The sequence below is a fragment of the Balaenoptera physalus genome, assembly GCF_965194825.1.
Source record: "Balaenoptera physalus genome assembly, chromosome: 13".
NCBI classification, from domain to species: domain Eukaryota; kingdom Metazoa; phylum Chordata; class Mammalia; order Artiodactyla; family Balaenopteridae; genus Balaenoptera; species Balaenoptera physalus.
In genome coordinates this window covers 101,965,250-101,983,612 of record NC_138892.1, presented here as the reverse complement: position 1 = coordinate 101,983,612, position 18,363 = coordinate 101,965,250, and the positions used below count along the sequence as shown (strand labels likewise).

Sequence of the window (18,363 nt, the reverse complement as noted above, 5' to 3'; positions counted from 1 at the left end):
CCTCCCAAGGCCGGCAAGTCAGGATGCTGGCGGCCTGGGACAGCTCTAGGGAACTACGCAGACTTGGGAGGCGTTTCTGCCACTGGTCCCACAGCTAGGGGCCACCAGAAACCTGCATCCTTTCCGTAGGATAGTTAGAAATGGTGTTGAAGCGGAGGTGCAGGGGGCGTGGCTGCAATAAGTTAAAGCGTTCAGAACTCAGGAGTCTTAACCACCCTATAGTTGGAGGACGGAGTGGGTGACAATTTCAAACGCCCAGAAGGGAAAGGAAATTAGCTTCCCCCCACCCCGCCCCAAGGCCATTTTCGGAAAGCGCGCGAGATGCTTTAACGCCAAGCTTTCACTGCTGCGAATCCCTGTCTACGTTCTTAAAAACTAAAGGGGAGTGACTGGCTTCTTCCTCAGCCAATCGGCATCGAGTTATTTGCATAGGCCTGTACCAAACGTTCACAAACTCTAGAAAGGAATGATTTAAGAGAGTTCTTTTGAATAGTGTTTTCCCTTCTGAAAGTTGCAGTGTGCCCTGTTGCTTGTATAGCAGTAAAGAGTAGGAAATGCCAATGGGAGCTCACCCTAACCAATAGTGGAGTTGGTGGACATGCCACCTTCTCTCCAGGGTGTGTCTCGGCAGTGTTACAGCTCTTTTAGAATTTGTCTAGTAGGTTTTCTGGTTTTCACCGGAAAACCCCCCCCATACAGTTTGTTTCTAATAATAGAATAATTTTTGAGTGAGCTTTAGAATCTTTAGGTTGCAAGCTTGTTTAGTTTTCTCACTACAAACTCGATACCGGGTGTTATAAGCAAAGAAATGGAGGTTGCACCGCGAGGTTTCCGGCTTCAGCTGATGCAGTTTCCCATCTGCCCCACCCGTTGGGAGAGCCGCTCTAGGAGTCTGCTCGTTTCTCTTGGGCGTTTCCCTGGCTCCGTTGCACGTGCATCTTTTGTTCTATGGCGTCCGCCTCGGCTCAAGCTGCAGCGTTGAGTGCCGAGCAGGCCAAGGGTGAGAAACTGTCTAGTTGTCGGGTGGGCTTTCTGCTAGAAAAACATGCGGGAGGAAGATCCGGGGCGAGAAACGTGGCTGCGTTTGCTGGGAAATGCGGGTGCGCGGTACCATACTCTCACTTAAGAAGGGTCCTCGCTCTTAGAGAGAGTCGTAGCCCGAGCTATTCGGGTTACTATGGTTTCAGTCCGTTAAGTAATTTCCTGTCCTCTTCCTTGTGTTTTCGGCTGGGCCCGCCGGCCGTGCTCCGATGCCTACACGGGACTCTTTCCGGGGATGTGTCTGATGTACAGTGGTTCTGGCCGAGGTGATCCAGGCGTTCTCGGCCCCGGAGAACGCCGTGCGCATGGACGAGGCGCGGGACAACGCGTGCAACGACATGGGCAAGATGTTGCAATTCGTGCTGCCCGTTGCCACGCAGATTCAGCAGGAGGTTATCAAAGCTTATGGCTTCAGCTGCGACGGGGAAGGTGGGTCAGACGGAGGTTGAGGAGAGAGCGAGGGATCTTTTGGGGCTCTGAACCGTCGTCCCCTTTCTCGCCACATGGCGGCAGCCACACTCTACCTGTATTCGTACTCGTGAACTTGAGCCAAGCGAAGTCTGAAGTGCGTTTTCTAGTTACCATTAATTATACTGTTATCCCATTTTAAGATGAGGAAACAGACTCTAGAAATAAACCAAGTGCTGGAGGGCACAGCCGAGCTGGACCTGAAACCCGTTCTGATGGCTTGTAGTGAAGTATCGGCATGACCGCACAGTTCTGTAGCCCCCTCTAAGGTGTTTCAGCTCATCTCTGTATGAGGATTGGCGGTCAATTCCTTTGGTGAGATCAGGGTGTTCCCCAAGGGTGCTTATTGATTCAACCCAGCTGGCCCATGGCCCTCCTGTGTCCTGGTTATAGACTGGTGATCTTGTGGGTGTGCATCCTTTGGGGTCTTGTGACTAAATTGCTAAAATGGTTCACCTGATGGTGGGAAGCATGCTTCGGGATATTTTCATTCACTGCATCCCATCTAGTTGTACCCCAGTGTAGACCAGGAAGTAGTTGATCCAACCACACAGGGCAGAGGCCTGCATGTGTCTTGTTTTGCAGACAGCTACCTGGGGCCAGAGCGAGAGTAGCCAGCGACTCGGGCTCAAGCTGCCTCCTCCTGCCATCTTGGGCACATCCGTCTGCTGGGGGTGTGGATTGATGCTCCTGTTTCCCTTTGCAGGTGTCCTTAAGTTTGCCCGCTTGGTCAAGTCTTACGAGGCCCAGGATCCCGAGATTGCCAGCCTGTCGGGCAAGCTGAAGGCACTGTTCCTGCCGCCCATGACCCTGCCGCCCCACGGGCCTGCTTCGGGTGGCAGTGTGGCCGCCTCCTGAGGGTTGGCCCTCCCGTGGCACTGCTGGGGAAGGGAAGACCTTGGTGTTCCGGAGGATATAAATGTGCCTATGACTTAGCCTTGCCGTCTGTCTTTTGTGACCCTGACAACCTCTACGTCCTGGCCTGATGCGCTCTGCCTTGCAGGCTGCTCCATCTCCCGGTCCAGATCCTCCCCATGCTCCTGCTGGGCCCAACCAGCTCCAGGGCAGAGTGGGAGGAGGGGCCGGCTCCTCAACGCCCTGGGTTGGGGGGCCTGCACAGGGCAGCCCCGCCTCTGAGGAGTGGGGCTTCCTGGGCTTTTCCTGAGGCCCCTTGGCTTCTGCGTGCTGGGAGGCTCCCCCATTGGTTGGTGCGCCCTTGGCCAGGGTTACTTCCTGGTCTCTGCCCGCAGCACCCATCCTCCCTCAGTTCCGTTGGCCGGAGCGCCAGGTGGAGCTCCAGGTGGCTCCTCCCTTCCCCAGGGAAGGAGGCGGGGGAGAGGCAGGCGGCGCTGGACTCCGGCCTGGGGCTAGAGGGAGAAGCCAGCTGCTGTGGGCGGTCTGAGGCCAGCCCCTCCCCACCTGTCCCTTTTCCGGGTTTATTAAGTCCATGGGCTTGTCCCTGTGGTGTCTTGGCCTGGCGGGCAGCATCGAGAGGAAAGTGGCCGAGTTCTGAGTGTTCTTCCTCACCTTGGGCCACCGCACAGCTGCGCCACGGGCTCAGCCCCGCCCCCTGTGGCCATCTGCCTGTGACTCCCTACCCCTCTCGGGAAATGCTGTCCCATGGGTAAGTCCCCTGCTCCACTTGGGTATCACGGTCTCCTGTTCATTCGGGAGGGAGGGGCAGTGTTCCTGCTCACTCCTGACAGGTGTGTCACCACGAGTGCGACCTGCCCCTGCCCCCTGCCCTGGGTCTGCTTCCCCGAAAGATGTCAGGAACTCCAGGCTCATCCGTAGCCCTCTGCACCACCCCCCCGCCCCCCCTCTCTAGCACTTTCTCCCTGACAGATGCATATTTCTTCTCACCATTGCGTTTCTCCCTTCACCCTCTGGTCCCCTGCTTCTGCCATCTGCTTAGGATCTGTCCCCCTGGGGAGCCCATGTCGTGTGAAACATTACACATCTGAAAGGCAAATCTGAGAAGGCTCCCCTGTTCCCACTCAACTTCCCAGTATCCTTCATTCAGATTTCCTTCAGTTTCCCTTCACTCTGCATCAGTTCATTCAACAGATACCTGTTGAGCATCTATTATATGCCAGGTGCTTTTTAAGGTGCTGCCAATACTATAGCAAACAAGAGAGACACGGTCCCTGCCCTCACAGAGCTTCACTCACTCCAGTGGAAGGTGACAGACTGCCCAAGGAACCCACTAAATAGGATAATTGCAGGTTCTCAGAAGTGTTACCCAGAAAATGAAACAGCTTCACGTGCTAGTAAGTGACTGGGGTGCCAGTGGCATCACTGGCTGGAGGGGGCAGGGAAGGCTTTCCTGAGGAGGTGATACAGGAGCTGTGACCTGGAGGAAGAGGAGGAGGAGCCAGGCTCCAGTGCCCCTGGGCAGAGGGAACGGCCAGTGCAAAGGCCCTGCTGTGAGAACAAACTAAATGACAGCGCCTGCAGCAGAGTAGGCCAGTGGGGAGGGCCGGGACGGACTGGGCCTTGCTGGAGTTTGGATGCTACAGTGAGGACCTGCTTGGCGTGTTGGTGAGTTGATGGGTTGGTCACCCCCGAGTCCTGCAGGTTCTTGCTTCTCACACTGACATCTGCCCTGGGGTGTGCCCTGCCTCCCCCAGTGCACACCTTGTCTCCTTCAGCCCTGATGTCAAGGTTCTGATTGAGTTGTCTGGTCCCTGATCCCTTCCGCACTCCCACCTCGGTCGTTTTCCTACCAGGTGGTTGGCAAGGCCTCTCCTGGGACAGACTCCTTCCTTGGGTCACCAGCCTGGCCCTGTGAGACCCTCTGCCATGGGTCCCAGCCTCTGAGAGCAGCTCAGCTCAGCCACAGTGCCCTGCTCCCACCCAGCGCTGCTCCAGTGGGTCCTGTGCCTGCCCCCTGGGTGCCTTTGCAGATCCTGCCTCTGCAGGAGTGCCGGCCCCTGTGGCCTCATCATGGGCTGTGCCAGTGCCCTGCCTCCTTCTCCAGCAGTGGTTGGTGTGGTGGGAAGGGCAGTGGCCTCACGTCAGACAGCCTTGGTTTGTTGCCTTCCCCTTACTAGCTTGTGACCTTGGGCAAGTTACTTCTCTGAGGCTTAGTTTTTGTTTCTAAAATTGGGCTAATGAGACCTACTAAATAATGTTGGCATGTGGATTAATAATGTCACATAAAAGCTGTTCGTGCCAAAAACTTACTTCATATTGGTCTTTTGTATCAGTATTTGGGAAATATTGTTAAGCCCATTTATCAGGTAGGGATACTGAGGCTCAGGGAACTTCAAGAACTTTCTAGATATTATTTCACCTTCTTTGCTCTTCCAGACTGCCTGTCTTTCTGCATCCCCCTTGATCTTCATCTCTACCTTTATTTCCTTGCTTTCCAAGTGAATAATTTTCTCTTCGGAATTAATAGGCCCTTACTTTTGTAACTCTGAGCTTCCTTGAGCCTGTTTTCCTCCCTTAAAAAAAAAATTCAGAAAAATAATTCCTACATCACAGGGATGTCTGAGGCCCAAATGGGATTGTGTGTGTGTGCAAGTGCTCTGTGAACTCCAGAGCACTTATGTCAAGGGAAGGGAGGTGCTTCTTATTTATTTTCCTGCCAGAGGACAGCAGAGACAGTACATCTCATCCTGGTGTCTGTCTGTCTTCTGGCTTGACTCCCTTCAGAGAAATTCCTGCTTCTTCCATGGTCAGGAGTTTCCGGGTTCCTAGTTAGTTTCTCTCCACCAAGTGGTGTAAGCTCCAGAAGGAGAGTGGCTTGTGGCCAGGGTGCAGGGAGTGTTTAGTGCCGAGCATGGACCTGCAGCTTCGTGTGTGGTCAGGATGTGGTGTCCACATGTGGGTGTTTGCACCCAACCAGGTACGTGTGTAGATGGACATGAATGGTGAGGTGCATGTAGTGGGACTGTGTGTGCATAAGTGGATGCTTGTGTGCTTGTTTGTGTGCATGTGTGTGTATACTCATCTGTATATGACAAGCAGGGTGTGCCTGTGTAGGACCGGACCTGGGCTTGTGACCATGTATGTGCATGGGTCCGGATGAGCTTGGTTATTGGACACACACTCTGTGCGAGGCATGGTGCTAAGTTTTGACCACTTGGAGGTGAGCCAGACCGGCAGCGGACCCCCTGTGGTGGAGACGCCGATGTCCACCTCCTTACTGCCCCCTGCTGTGGGGGTGACTTCATGGTCTTTCAGGGCAGCTGTCCAAGACTGGAGGTAGTCAGTGTTAGACCATGCAATAAACAGACCAAGCAAGGCTCCCAGGGCCCCAGAAAGAGGCGGAAAAAAGAAGCCCTTTTTGGGGTGGGGGGGAAATTGATGTTCAAAAAATGATAAAGTAGCCAACATAAGAAAATAGACTTTTGTTGGGCTTGAACACTTTGTTATTTATTTTCCTTATTTTTTGAGGCACAGCATACATCATGTGCATGAATATTGAACATCACATTTATTCCATCCGTGTATACACCACCCAGATCGCGATGTAGAGCATTCCCAGCAGCCCAGAAGTGTCCCAGGAATTGCGAGCTCCCAGGCAGTTTACTTATTTTTATAAAGGTAATACATGCCCATGATATAACCTTCAAAAAGGTGGAAGGGAGAAGGAAAGGTCCCTCCCAGCCCTCTCCTCCAGCCACCTGGTCCCCCTCCCTAGGGAAGCCACCGACAGGAGTTTCTTGCGTCTGTTCCGTTGGGCTTCTTCCCTCTTGCTTTGGTTTGGGGATGTTTGTGATTGTATTTGGAATTACAGGGAGCATGACAAGCTTTTAGTGTTTAGGGCCTCTCCAGGTCAACCGGCCCTGAGAATAAGCCCTGGGCCCCCAGCCCCAGTCCCAGGAGACAGGCCTCTGGTCAGAGTCCTGAACTCCAGCGGATTCAGACCAGACCCCCTTGGCAAGAACCTACAGCTCAGGCATAGGGTGGACGCACCCATGGGGGCTGGTGGCTCCGCCCCTACCTGCTTCCCTAGGTCTGCTCCTTACATGACTGCAGGGTTGGGGCTAGATGGACGGGCCAAAGCCTGAGGACAAGAAGCAGAGAAGGTGCAAGTTGCACAGGGCATAGGGGTCATTCTGTCTATCCCTCTGCCCCAGGGCACCTCTTCAGCTGTGTGTGTCAAGGAAGGGGAGGGCATCCCTCTGTAGGCATCTTCCCGGCCTTGGCAATTACGGAGTCTCCCCCTCCCACTGTGACCCTAATAGAAGAGTCTCCCAACCTCTGTTCTTTTTTTTAGCTTTTTATTTTTATTTTATTTTTAAAAATATTTATTTATTTATTTTTTGGCTGCGTCAGGATTTAGTTGGGGCGTGCGGGCTCTTCGCTTAAGTTGCAGTGTGTGTGCGGGCTTCTCTCTAGTTGTGGCATGTGTGGCATGTGGGATCTTAGTTCCCCAACCAGGTATTGAACTGGTGTCCCCTGCATTGCAAGATGGAGTCATTTTTAAAAAAATTTATTTTAATTTCTTTTCTTTTATTTATTTGTTTTTGGCTGCATTGGGTCTTCGTTGCTGCACGCGGACTTTCTCTAGTTGCGGCGAGCGGGGGCTACTCTTTGTCGCGGTGCGCGGGCTTCTCATTGCGGTGTCTTCTCTTGTTGCAGAGCACGGGCTCTAGGCACATGGGCTCAGTAGTTGTGGCGCGTGGGCTTAGTTGCTCCGCAGCATGCGGGATCTTCCCGGACCAGGGCTCGAACCCGTGTCCCCTGCATTGGCAGGTGGATTCTTAACCACTGCGCCACCAGGGAAGTCCCAGCTCTTTATTTTTTTATTGGAGTACAGTTCCAACCTCTGTTCTTTGAAGCCCTGAGGCCTGGCATACAGTAGTTAAAATCACCGGCTTTGGAACCAGGCCGTCTGGCTTGCATCCTGGCACTGCCACTTACTGACTGTTTGACCCTGGGCGAGCTCCCTACACTCCCCGAGCCCCAGGTTCCTTGTCTGGAAAATGGGGATAACGAAGGTACCTGCTTCACGGGGCTATGGTGATGACACCTGAGATAAGGCATGTAAATATCATACAGTACAGTGCCTGGCATACGGACTCCACTAGTGACAGTTGCCACCGTCACCATTATTAGTGGCTTGGACCAGGGAAGGCTGCGTGGAAGTGGCTGGGGGAGCGGGAGTAGACGGCGCGTGGCTGGGCGGCTTCCCACGTACCGAGCATGGTCTGCGCCCGGAGTGCGCCAGGCGCACGTGTGTCCTTACTCGGGTGTCCCCCCACGTGTGGAGGGCCGCGCTCCCGAGGCCTTTGATGGCAGGCGTATGGGAAGTGGGCCCCCCCCCACCTCGCCACTGCCACCCTGCGCAGCTTCTCCCCACTCTGCTCTAAAACGAGAAGTAGAGTGAGTTCCCCCAAGGGGTCGGCCGCGCCCCTTCCTGTCCCCGCCCTGCCGGCTGCCCCAGGCCAGTGGAGTGGCAGCCCCAGAACCAGGACCGCGGTGGTGAGGTGGCCTGGGCGCTGAGAGCCTCGCGAGGCTTAGCCCCGGCGTTCTCCGCCTGCCCGGACTCAGCGGCACCACCCTGTTGCCTGCACCCCCTTCCCCCCGGGCACCCCCAGGATGGTGAGGTAAGGGCCGGGGACCCTGGGTAGGCAGGAGGTGGGGTGCCCCAGGGCCCTCTCCTCACTGCCCTCCCGGCCTCCCAGGTGGTTTCACCGAGACCTCAGTGGGCTGGATGCCGAGACCCTGCTCAAGGGCCGAGGGGTCAACGGGAGCTTCCTGGCTCGGCCCAGCCGCAAGAACCAGGGCGACTTCTCCCTCTCCGTCAGGTGGGTGGCCCGAGGCTCTAGCGGGGGCCAGGACTCGGCCTCTCACTCTGGTTGCCCAGGCCCCAGCGCGTCCCGGCCCTGTGTGTGTCCACCCCGCCCCCGTGTGCGCTCCCTGCCCAGGACCCCCGCCCATCCCCCACCCCGCCCCCCCTCCGCTCTCGCTCTCGCATCCACCGGCCTCACCGCCGCCCGGTGCCCTGCAGGGTGGGGGATCAGGTGACCCACATTCGGATCCAGAACTCGGGGGATTTCTACGACCTGTATGGAGGGGAGAAGTTCGCGACGCTGACGGAGCTGGTGGAGTTCTACACGCAGCAGCAGGGCGTCCTGCAGGACCGCGATGGCACCGTCATCCACCTCAAGTACCCGCTGAACTGCTCAGACCCCACCAGTGAGAGGTGAGGGGCTCCGCGCCCTGGCCCAGCCCACGGAGAGGTGGGCTGGCCTCCACCCCAAGTGCCCCCCCCCGCCCCCGCTCCTTCTCAGGGCTCTGTGGGCCTCTTCCCTCCATGTGATCCTGGGGCCCCTTTCCATCAACCCCTGAGGAAGAGAAGGTCACCTCGCCCTTCTCCAGGGTCCCTGTCTGCCAGCAGCCCAGGCTCTGCTAGTGCCCGAGAGGCCACTCCTCGTGGCTGTGTTTCCCAGCAGTCTGGCTCTGTTGTTAGAAAGAACTTCTTCTTACCTGGAACAGAATCTGCCCTCCTGTAACTGTTCCCTCCCCAGCAGGGGTTAATACAGGGAGAGGCTGATGTTGAGGAAGAGCATAGGGACCAGCGTTTATGAGGACACTTGGTGCCTCATCTCAGCAACCCCGTGAGGACAGGTCTGCCCCCTTGGGCTGGGTGGAGCTGGACGAGTCCCTTGACCGGAACCCAGATCATTGAAAACTGTGTGATAGGTGTGTAAGGGGCCTAGTACCTGGGCACAGGGTAATGCTCCAGGCATCTTTTTGGCTCCATCTTTTTGGCTCCAAAGATGTGGTCCCCAGAACTGGGCTGGCTACTTCCCGTGCAGTCTCCGCAGTGCACAGGTGGAGCGTGGTGGGGCCCTAACACTCAGCAGGACACGGTTAGGGTCCTGGTCCGTGAGTCCGTGGCTCATTTTATAGCTTCATCTCCGTGACAGCTCCTATGAAGGGGAAGGGCAGCTGAACAACTAACTCTGGGTTTATTTTTCACACTCCTGGGGTCAAGTCAACTTGCCCTTGTCCTGTATTTGTGTATCGATTGTTGAAATGATTCTGAACTTTGATTTTGTCCGCTTTCAGTCTCTCTGACACGCGTGCCTCCCAATGTGCATTCATATTTTTTCCAAGTCAGTGATTGAAACTTAGCCCTGGATGAGGCTGAGGTAAAGGCCCTGGGGCCCACCCCTGGAGACCTCTTTCCCGTGAACATGGAGCCACTGATCCACTTCCTGTGAAGCTACCTCTTCCAGGAGGGAAGCCACATTGATGAGCTTGCTGGTGACTGCCCTTCCTTGGTGTCTGACCCTCCTTGGTGTCTGCCCCCTCTTGCCCCTTTTCCTGCACCCCACCTGCAACATTCATGGGGATTTTCCACCCAGACTCTCTTGAGCTCTTCATGTCCTGGCTTCCTCCTCGTCTGGGCCAGGATCTGCCCTGCTGGCTGCTGCAGGAAGAGGGTGGAGCTGGAAGAGGGATGGAGCTGAGCAGACCCCCTGGGAGGGGCCTGAAGCCTGGGTTCCAACTGCGGCTGGGAGAAGTCGAGCACCGAGGGAATCAAGACCAGGGCAGCTGACCCTAAGAGGCCCTTTTGGTTACCTGTGCCAGGAGGCCTGGGCTCACCCTTGACCCCGGGAGTGTGTGGAGGAGGCTCTTTCTCCAAACCTCAGCTTGTGTTCTCGCAGCTGCCCCACCCCCTCTGCGGGAATTTGCATCTGTCCCCTCACTGGCTAGCTCTCCCCTGTGGTCAGCCTGACATTTGCATGGAAACTTCCTCATCCTGGGGCCTGGGGGAAGCGGGTTAGCCCCCTCTCCATAGCCCTGGGGACCTGGCCTATCCCCGAGTGATGGGATGGGGTGGCCCAGGGGGTCCTGGACAGGGCAGGAGACTCTGGAAGTCTCTGAGCTGCAGTCTCCTTGGGGCAGGAGTGAGATGGGGCGGGACAGACTGGCCCCCTCCCTCCTTCTCCCCATTCCTGCGGTTGGAAAATGCCCCCCCTCCCCTGGTCCCTGGGCTGAGGAAACCTCACAACCTCACTTCTCACTCTCTCCCCAGAAGGAGTTTTGTGTTTTTTCCATCACGTGGTTTCCTGTGGGGCTGGGCATTGCGGGGCTACAGTTTCCTCCTGGGAAGGGGGTGTGCTTTGGGGAAAGGTCCTAGTTCTGCTTTCTGCCCCTCTGAGCCCCTCTGAGCCCCTCTAACAGCTCCTTCAGTGACATCATCCCAGGCACCCCAGAGCCCCCAAACCACTCTTACTCAGCGGGGTTGTCTGCTTTCCCGGTCCCCCTGGGGAACTTCTCCCCATCATGCCTCCCTTGTGACTTCCGTCTCTCCCATCCCCAGCACTCTCTGTGGTTTGGCCTCTGCATTTGTTTCCCTAGCCCAGCCCTGCCTTTCATGGAGACCCTTCCTGGGTTTCTCCCCTCCAAATATTCTGGATATGGCCTGCCTGTCTGCCTTTGTCTTAAACTTTCAGAGGTGGGCCTGCTTAGAAGTCCTGAGGCTCGCCTCTTATCAGCAAGGGCCTTGGGCCAGTGTGCAATCACCCAGCCTCAGTTTCTTCATCTGCAGAATGGGTAGTATCTACCTCTCAGCATTTCTGTGATGGTGGTGGATTTGAAAGCATATAGCAGAGTGCCTGCACGTGGCAGGTGCCCGGTTTCCCTGCCCCCTCCGTGAATGTCTACCCAGCACCTGCCCCTGGCCTCGGTCTCAACTCCCTGGATGCTGTCTTCTCTAGGTGGTACCATGGCCACATGTCTGGAGGGCAGGCAGAGACACTGCTGCAGGCCAAGGGTGAGCCCTGGACTTTCCTCGTGCGTGAAAGTCTCAGCCAGCCTGGAGATTTTGTGCTGTCCGTGCTCAGCGACCAGCCCAAGGCTGGGCCGGGCTCCCCGCTCAGAGTCACCCATATCAAGGTCATGTGTGAGGTAAGGCATCTGGGTAGTGGGGCGGCATCCTGCTGGGGGTCCCATCTGTGCTCCAGCATTGCCCGTGGAGAGGGTCAGCCTGGGCTTCGGGCTGAGGCAGGGGGTCCAGGGAGGGAGACTCGGGTCCTGAGAGGTGGCCTGACTCGGCCCCCCTCAGGGTGGACGCTACACAGTGGGCGGTTCGGAGACCTTCGACAGCCTCACGGACCTGGTGGAGCATTTCAAAAGGACGGGGATTGAGGAGGCCTCGGGCGCCTTCGTCTACCTGCGGCAGGTGAGGGGTGGGCCTGGCTGCCTCCTTCCTTCCCCTGAGCTTCTGAGCTCTAGAAGCGGCTGACTTCTCGTCCTCCCTCACCCCAGCCATACTACGCCACGAGGGTGAACGCAGCTGACATTGAGAACCGGGTCTTGGAACTGAACAAGAAGCAGGAGTCGGAGGACACAGCCAAGGCTGGCTTCTGGGAGGAGTTTGAGGTGCGTGATGAGACCAGCAGGACAAAGGGCCTGGGGTCCCAGGCAGACCCCGTCCCCTCTCTCCCCACCCCTTACTCTGATCTGCCCCACGTCCTCGCCACCCGTGGACGGCCCTTCTCCAGGGCCTGGGGCTCCATTTCCCCCTCTTGCACCACAGAGTCTGCAGAAGCAGGAGGTGAAGAACTTGCACCAGCGGCTGGAAGGGCAGCGGCCAGAAAACAAGAGCAAGAACCGTTACAAGAACATCCTTCCGTGTGAGTGCCCGATCCCTGGGCAGCCTCCAGCCCTCCCCCAGCCATTCACCCAGGAAACTCCCCTTCTGCCAGCCGACCTCCCCCCAGCTCAGAGGGTCTCTTCCCCCAGCTCAAGGGGGGACCCCTCTCCACCCGCAGTAGAGCCTCCCCTCCTCCAGAAAGCCTCTGCTCCTCCCAGAGGGGCCTCCGGCACGCCACCCCCACCCCCTTCTTCCTCTGAAACCTCCAGCCCCACCCCATACAGATCCCCCATCCCTGCCTGCCCGCAGGGCTCTGAGAGCTCGTGGCTTCTGGGCAAGAAAGGCCTGGAAACTCAGCAAGGGTCTGACCCACGCCTTTCTTGCTTCCTCTCTGCCTGCTCCCAGTCGACCACAGCCGAGTGGTCCTGCAGGGACGTGACAGTAACATCCCTGGGTCCGACTACATTAACGCCAACTACGTCAAGGTGGGTGTGCCCGCCGGTCATGGGGGAGGGGGGGCTGGGCCCTGGGGACCCCCGTTCGTGGGGGGGCTGGGTCCAAATATGCACGGGTGAAGCCAGAGCTGTTGCCTTGGGTGGCTGAATGTGGCAGGGGTGCGAGGGGCTCACGGTCCTGCGTGTCTCTGCACCCGCGTCCAGAACCAGCTGCTAGGCCCCGATGAGAATGCTAAGACCTACATCGCCAGCCAGGGCTGCCTGGAGGCCACGGTCATCGACTTCTGGCAGATGGTGTGGCAGGAGAACACCCGTGTCATCGTCATGACCACCCGGGAGGTGGAGAAGGGCCGGGTAAGCCCCAGTAGTCGTCCACCACCATTAAGCCAAAGAGACTTGGGGCACCTCAGAGGGCAAGGGTCCTACCTTGTTGGGAAACTGAGGCACGAGGTCTGGGTACACGCTGACTCCCGGACCCCTGCTTGCCACCCTGGGCTCCCCTGACCACCAGACCCAGATTTCCAGTGGCCTCTTTCCTTAAAGTGTCCCTCTGTCCCGCTGTGGGCAGCAGCCCTTCCTGTCCTCTCGGCCTCGTAATACTCTCTGGAGTCAGCCCCAAACCCTCACCCCACGGGCAAGCTACCTCCCTGCCTGCAGGCCGCCCCCTTCCCACGGCACCCTCTGCAGTGGAGTGGCCGTGACCCGTGCAGAGCACACACTGCACCAGACGGCTCGCTCTGAGAACGCTGCCGTGGCCCCCAGCTGCCTTCAGAACAGTCACCCTGCCGGGCCCGGCACTCAGGCCTGGTAGCTGCCCTCCAGCCCTCGCTGCCTCTGACCGTCCAGGCTCCCTAAGGCCTCCACGCCTCTGCACGAGCTCATTTCTGCTAGGGACTGGCTTCCTGGCTCTGCGCTCTCTCTGCCTGACAGACTCCTCGCTTGGTTTTTTTAAAATTTTCTTTCTTTTTTTCTTTTTGGCTGCGTTGGTTCTTCGTTGCTGCGTGTGGGCTTTCTCTAGTTGCGGCGAGCGCGGGCTACTCTTCGTTGCAGTATGCGGGCTTCTCATTGCAGTGGCTTCTCTTTGTCACGGAGCACAGGCTCTAGGCATGCGGGCTGCAGTAGTTGTGGCATGTGGACTCAGTAGTTGTGGCTCGCGGGCTCTAGAGCGCAGGCTCAGTAGTTGTGGCACACGGGCTTAGTTGCTTCATGGCATGTGGGATCTTCCTGGACCAGGGCTCGAACCCGTGTTCCCTGCATTGGCAGGCGGATTCCTAACCACTGCACCACCAGGGAAGCCCGACTCCTCGTTTTTTGATGACCCAGCTCAAATGCTCCCTCCTCTGTGAAGCCGTCCCTGATTTCCTCTGTTCCGAGAGGGAGGATTAGTCTCTCCCTCCCCCTGGCTCCTCAGCGGCTCTGGTTCCCTGCTCACCTATCTCTCTGTGAGCTCCTGCAGGCACAGGGGCATAGGCTGCGTCTTACTTGTGTCTGTAACTCCAGCCTGGTTTGCACAGCTTCAGGTTCAGTGCATGTGCCAGCCAACGTGCACTGAATGACTTGTTAAGTGGCTGGTGAGGTCTCACCACCTGTAAGAGGCCGAGCCAGGCCCTATGTCTCTGACTCTTGGCCAGTTCATCTGTTCATCCATCAGATGCTGACGGGGCCAGCACCAGGGACTCAGGCCCTGCTTGAGGTGGGCACAGGCCTCAGTCCCCACCTTCACCCTCCCTTTTCAGAACAAATGTGTCCCATACTGGCCAGAGGTGGGCACTCAGCGCGTTTATGGACTCTACGCTGTAACCAACTGCGGGGAACACGACACAGCTGAGTACAAACTCCGCACCTTACAGGTCTCCCCGCTGGACAATGTGAGTGGCCCCCGCCCCCGCCCCATGCCCCGGGCCCTCCTCACACCTGTTCTCTTTGGTTGGGTTGAATGAGGCCATGCGTGGGAGCAGGGGCCACTGACTATGTCCTTGACCCAGGGGGACTTGGTTCGGGAGATCTGGCACTACCAGTACCTGAGCTGGCCTGACCACGGGGTCCCCAGCGAGCCTGGGGGTGTCCTCAGCTTCCTGGACCAGATCAACCAGCGGCAGGAAAGTCTGCCTCACCCAGGGCCCATCATCGTGCACTGCAGGTGAGAATAATAATAATGATGATATTAGCAATAATAATCAAAGTAGTAGCTGGCAAGTGAGCACTGCTAAGTGCCATGCGCACTTGTAAGCAATTTACATATTAACTCATTTAATGCCTCCCCTGGCCTCCACCTCTTCTGGGTTCCCTGATACTGTTTTTTGTTTTGTTTTGTTTTGGCCACGCCACGTGGCATGTGGGATCTCAATTCCCCCACCAGGGATGGAACCCGCGCCCCCTGCATTGGGAGCGAGGAGTCTTAACCTCTGGACCTCCAGGGAAGTCCCTGGGTTCCTTGATGACTCCAGACCCATGGGTGGAACTTAAGCTTGAACCAAGCCCATTGTTTGATCCTGTGCCTGGTGGGGCGGGCTTCCTCAGAGACTTCCCTGGATGTAGCATCTAGTCCAACCCTGCCACATACAGATGAGGAAGCAGGCCCAGCCTCCTGCCAGGTCACCGCTGGTCAGTGGGGGAGCCTGGAGCAGGGCTCACGGTAGACCCAGGTCCTGGTCACTCCTGTTTTCTCAGACGCGCCTACCCAGCCGGTGTTTCTGGTGTTTCTCCTTGGGGTTGGTGTAGCTCCCCATCCCTTCTCTTTTCCATCTGCAGCCCTGGGCGGTGGGCTGAGGCTTCTTCATTGCTGCAACCTACCTCTCCCTTCCCGCCAGTGCCCCCAACTCAGCCCTTGGGCTCATGCACCATTAGCTCCACTGGAGACCCTCATGTTCATGGTCAGGAGGCCCCGTTCCTGCTCAGGTGGGAAGCTGAGGGGTCAGCAAGGAGGAGCAGGTGTCCCATCAGGTCTGAGGGGCAGCGTCCCGCAGACGGGCCTACTCAGCCGGCCTGGCCTGGGGGGACGGGAGGCAGCAGGCACAGGGTCCTGGACGGACGCCGCTGCTCAAAATGCCAGCTCCTCCACTCACTGGCTGTGCGATCTTGGGCAAAGGACTTCCCTTCTCTGACCCCCGGATTCATTGTCCGTAAGATCAGGGTCTCATAGGGTTGTTGTGAGTGTGAGACCCTCTCACTGTGTCTGGAATACAGTAAATGCCCAAGAATGGAGCTGTTAATGCTTTAATAGCTCACGTCAGGCAGGGAACGGGGAAATGGGAATCTGCTCTGTCCTCTTCCCTTCCAGCTCCCTCCACGTGACCCCGGGGCCGCGAGGGCTGGGGCTTCCTCCTTCTGCCCCACCAGCAACTGCGCGTCCTGGGGCAGGGCCGGGGGGCTGAGTCTGGAGGTGCCCCCCATGTGCTGCCTCAGGGACTGTGCCTCCAGGCCGTGCCTCCCCCCCCCTTCTTGAAATCCCCATGGCCTTAATTTAGACGTTACAGGAAGGAAGTGGGTGAGGGGGTGTTATTTTTGACAATCTGGGTTTGAAATTAGACAGTGCACCTCAGGGCATTGGCCTGACTGGCCTAGCCGAGGGGGTGGGACTGGGCTCTATGTGAGGTCCTGAGGCTCCTGGGGTCTGTTTGCCCAGGGCTGGCGGCAGAGGGTGGGGAGAAGGCAGACTTCCTGCTGCGATGCTCCCCCAAGTTTCCTGAGCCCAGTGGCTCCCGAGGCCTGCTGTCTTGGACGCTGCCCTTGCCCTGCCATCAGGATCTGAAGAAAAAGGGAAATGGAGCCTTGCCGAAAGATGCTCCTGCGGCGAGGAGGGCAGCCTCGCTGGGGCCAAGGCTGTGGGAGAGGGCCGGGGAGGCCCAGAGCACCAGGGGAGCAGGCAGGATGTGGTCGGGGAACGGGGTCCCAGACCTCCTGGGGTGGGGGGCAGAGTGAGGGGTGGAAGCAGGCGGTGGAGTGTGGTGGTGGGAAGAAGGGAAGTGATGCGTGTCTGGGGAGCAGCGTCTTAGCACTTGAGAGCCAGGTTCTGCCCCCAAATCCCTTGGCTGGAGTGATGAGCACCGGTGCAGAGCTGGGCAGACTTCTACCCTGCCTACCCTCCCAGTGACCCTGCCTGGTTCCTGCATCTCACATCTCGCCGGTTCCCTAAGCCCCGCCCCTGCCGGTGCTGCGCTGACACCCCGCCCCCCCCCCACCCTGCCGCAGCTTCCCGGCTAGTGCAGGCTGGGTCTCTGATGGTGCCCCTTCTCTCCCCAGCGCCGGCATCGGCCGCACCGGCACCATCATCGTCATCGACATGCTTATGGAGAGCATCTCCACCAAGGGTGAGGGTGACCTGTGGGAGATGCGGGGGCAGGTGGGGGAGCGGCCCCCCGTGTCCACCACCTCTGCCCAGGGCCTGACGTCCAGCTGCCCTCCCTGCCAGGCCTGGACTGTGACATCGACATCCAGAAGACGATCCAGATGGTACGGGCCCAGCGCTCGGGCATGGTGCAGACGGAGGCGCAGTACAAGTTCATCTACGTGGCCATCGCCCAGTTCATCGAAACCACCAAGAAGAAGCTGGAGGTTATGCAGGTGCGGGCAGAGCATGGCCTGGTGGGGCCGAGGGAGGGGGGCAGTGGGCATTGTCCGGTGCTGCTGGGACCACCGGCCTCCCACCACACTTCTTCCCACAGTCCCAGAAGGGCCGGGAGTCGGAGTACGGGAACATTACCTACCCCCCAGCCATGAAGAATGCCCATGCCAAGGCCGCCCGCACCTCCTCCAAGTGAGTGGCCCCGCCTCCCGCCTCCCAGCATCTGCCCCTTTCTCTTCCCCAGCCCGACCCGTCCTTTCCAGGGAGGTTCGGGTTCAAGTTCAAGCTTGGTTCTTACAACCTGTGTTCACAAGTGTCTCCTGAGTGCCCTCCACGTGGGGCCTGTGCTAGGCACTGATGTGTGAGGTGGAGCCTCCGCCCCCAGAGGAGCTTCTAGTCTAGTGTAAGGACACTGTCAGGACTGGTCTCCTCGCTCTCCTGGCCTCAGTTTGCTCACCTGTGAGATGGGGTGGCCCCGAGGGGCTGCTGGTGCTGGAGACCCCTGCCCTGTCTGCTGACTGCCCGCACCTGCCTGCCCCGCCTGCAGACACAAGGAGGACGTGTATGAGAACGTGCACAGTAGAAACAAGAAAGAGGAGAAGGTGAAGAAGCAGCGGTCAGCGGACAAGGAGAAGAGCAAGGGTTCCCTGAAGAGGAAGTGAGCTGGGCCTGTCCTGCGGTGGCCACGGTACGGCCCCTCCCGGGCCTGCCCTCAGGGGCCCCCCAGGCCCCGTGCTCTCCCCGGGATGGGATGGATGGGGCGGCTGCGGCCTCACCCTGTCTTCCCAGCCCAACCAGACCTGTGTCTTGTCCCCCCCTCCAGGTCCAACCCCCTCTTACCCCTTCCTTCCCTGTCTCTGCAGCCTCAGCCCCGTCCCTGCAGAGGCCTCCAGTGGAAGACCCAGAGCCTGAACCTCGGAGCCTGGCCCCCCATTCCATTGTAATTTAAATGGCCGTGTCCCCACCTCCCTCTCCCAGCCCCTGTATATAGCCCAGCAAGGCCCCTGGCAGGGCCAGGCCTTTCTCTTGTAAATAAAGCCTCTAGGTCACTGTGTGTGTGGGTCTCTAACTCTGTGTGCCTGGGCAGGAGGGGGGCAGGGAGTGCCACATGTGGACACAGAAAGCTGGGCCTTCACAGTCTGACACACGAGTGTGAGTGTGAGCCGGGTTCCTCCGCCATCTCGTCCCTTTAAAGTGGAGGATGGTCCCGCCAGGGTGGTTGTGAAGATCACTGAGATCAGGGATGGTGACATTCGTTCCACTCTCGC

General features: G+C 58.2%; 2 protein-coding genes and 1 long non-coding RNA gene across 5 annotated transcripts; 2 read left to right on the top strand and 1 right to left on the bottom strand.

The window, feature by feature from the left end:
• The first annotated feature begins 434 nt into the window (after positions 1-434).
• On the top strand, positions 435-2,444 carry LOC309640922 (protein C10). The gene is made up of 3 exons (XM_082420415.1): positions 435-1,000; positions 1,294-1,470; positions 2,216-2,444. The coding sequence occupies exons 1-3, from the start codon at positions 949-951 to the stop codon at positions 2,365-2,367; spliced, it is 381 nt and encodes a 126-aa protein (XP_082276541.1). The 5' UTR covers positions 435-948; the 3' UTR covers positions 2,368-2,444.
• Positions 2,445-2,816: 372 nt separating this feature from the next.
• On the top strand, positions 2,817-18,149 carry PTPN6 (protein tyrosine phosphatase non-receptor type 6). Of its 3 annotated transcripts, none has more exons than XM_082420177.1 (16): positions 2,817-3,133; positions 8,151-8,273; positions 8,477-8,671; positions 11,199-11,388; positions 11,546-11,662; positions 11,749-11,862; positions 12,020-12,116; positions 12,482-12,561; positions 12,736-12,885; positions 14,268-14,399; positions 14,517-14,671; positions 16,774-16,841; positions 16,943-17,094; positions 17,196-17,287; positions 17,643-17,783; positions 17,919-18,149. In XM_082420177.1, the coding sequence occupies exons 1-15, from the start codon at positions 3,120-3,122 to the stop codon at positions 17,755-17,757; spliced, it is 1,794 nt and encodes a 597-aa protein (XP_082276303.1). In that variant the 5' UTR covers positions 2,817-3,119; the 3' UTR covers positions 17,758-17,783; positions 17,919-18,149. The 3 variants fall into 3 exon arrangements, with proteins under 3 accessions (XP_082276303.1, XP_082276302.1, XP_082276304.1); XM_082420176.1 differs by having other exon boundaries at positions 2,820-3,133; positions 17,959-18,149; XM_082420178.1 differs by lacking the exon at positions 2,817-3,133 and adding an exon at positions 7,204-8,072 and having other exon boundaries at positions 17,959-18,149.
• LOC309640953 lies at positions 6,741-8,489 on the bottom strand. Its single transcript, XR_014252459.1, has 2 exons — positions 8,457-8,489; positions 6,741-7,206 (listed from the first exon to the last, which is right to left on the bottom strand). It is a non-coding gene; the product is annotated as an uncharacterized lncRNA (long non-coding RNA).
• Positions 18,150-18,363: the final 214 nt, after the last annotated feature.